This window comes from Mus caroli, unplaced genomic scaffold (genome assembly GCF_900094665.2).
Source record: "Mus caroli unplaced genomic scaffold, CAROLI_EIJ_v1.1 scaffold_16012_1, whole genome shotgun sequence".
Classification (NCBI taxonomy): domain Eukaryota; kingdom Metazoa; phylum Chordata; class Mammalia; order Rodentia; family Muridae; genus Mus; species Mus caroli.
The window spans coordinates 4,309-5,450 of record NW_018391137.1 but is presented as its reverse complement, the minus strand read 5'-3'; the positions used below and the strand labels follow the sequence as shown (position 1 = coordinate 5,450).

Below are 1,142 nucleotides of genomic sequence, written 5' to 3'. Positions count from 1 at the left end.
GTCCTGCTGGCCTTCCAGGTCCAGGCTGATCCTATCCAAAACACAGATGAAGAGACTAAAACTGAGGAGCAGCCAGGGGAAGAGGACCAGGCTGTGTCTATCTCCTTTGGAGGCCANGAAGGATCTGCTCTTCATGAAGACTGTGAGTANTGGTGCCCAGTGTGATGTATGCTTGCANTCTCCTAAGGGAGAGATGAAGATGAGCCCTAGAATCCTGGTAGAGTAATGTGGCTCCCTTGGCAACTCTTTTTTAATTCATTTTATATTCATAACAGTAGCAATGAGAGGAAAGTAATTTCAATTGAATTTCTTTCTCATAAGGCTTTTTATGCAAAATGATACACATGGGAATTTCAATAATCAGAGTGCTCCAATACTCTGAGTAGATGATTCTAGAACAGGACTAGAATTGGGTATTAGTAAAAAATTTTCTTTCTGTAAAGGAACCTTGAATCAATTTGTCTACATGGTGACGAAAGGAACACAGAAAATAAAGACACATCAGAATGGTTCTCAAGTGCATGACCAACACCCTTGAAGTGTGTTATTGGTTGAGATGTCCATGCTGAAGGCTGTACTGTGGCCAACACAGCACATTCAGGCTGTATCACAGATCCCCATAGGATCACATATTATTACATGCTGCCAATCACAAAACTTATTGCCTNATTCTTTTTGTGTCTCCAGTGTCAAAAAAACTGACATGCTATTGTAGAATAAGAGGCTGCAAAGGAAGAGAACGCGTTCTTGGGACCTGCAGAAGTCTTTTTTTAACTTTCATATTCTGCTGCAGCTGAATATGCAGATGACAAAGACATGACAACCATCGGCTCTGAGGCCACTGATGCTGGGGCCTGATGACCACTTCTCAATAAATTGTTCGCAATATGCTTCCTGTGTGTTTACGTTCTTTCANTGTTTTCTAAAAGTCTCAGTCAAGGCTCTGTATATAAACTATCAGAACCTTCAAGGAAACCTTTGCAGATGAATGAATACTATAATTTTTTACTTGCAAGATACTGGCTCCAATTAATATCAATTTAAGGATGACTCCAGGTTCAGACACAAAATGTATAGAAAGCTCAGAATGCTCATGATCCTCACATATGCTGCTCCTGACTTTTGACTCTGCCTTAGGCAGT

General features: G+C 40.6%; 1 protein-coding gene across 1 annotated transcript; it reads left to right on the top strand.

The window, feature by feature from the left end:
• On the top strand, window positions 1-797 carry LOC110289030 (alpha-defensin 5; the record flags this gene model as incomplete). The annotated part of the gene is made up of 2 exons (XM_021155241.1): window positions 1-142; window positions 688-797. Coding segments are annotated over 2 exons (252 nt in total), but the record flags the coding sequence as incomplete, so codon positions are not given.
• Between the last annotated feature and the right edge of the window lie 345 nt (window positions 798-1,142).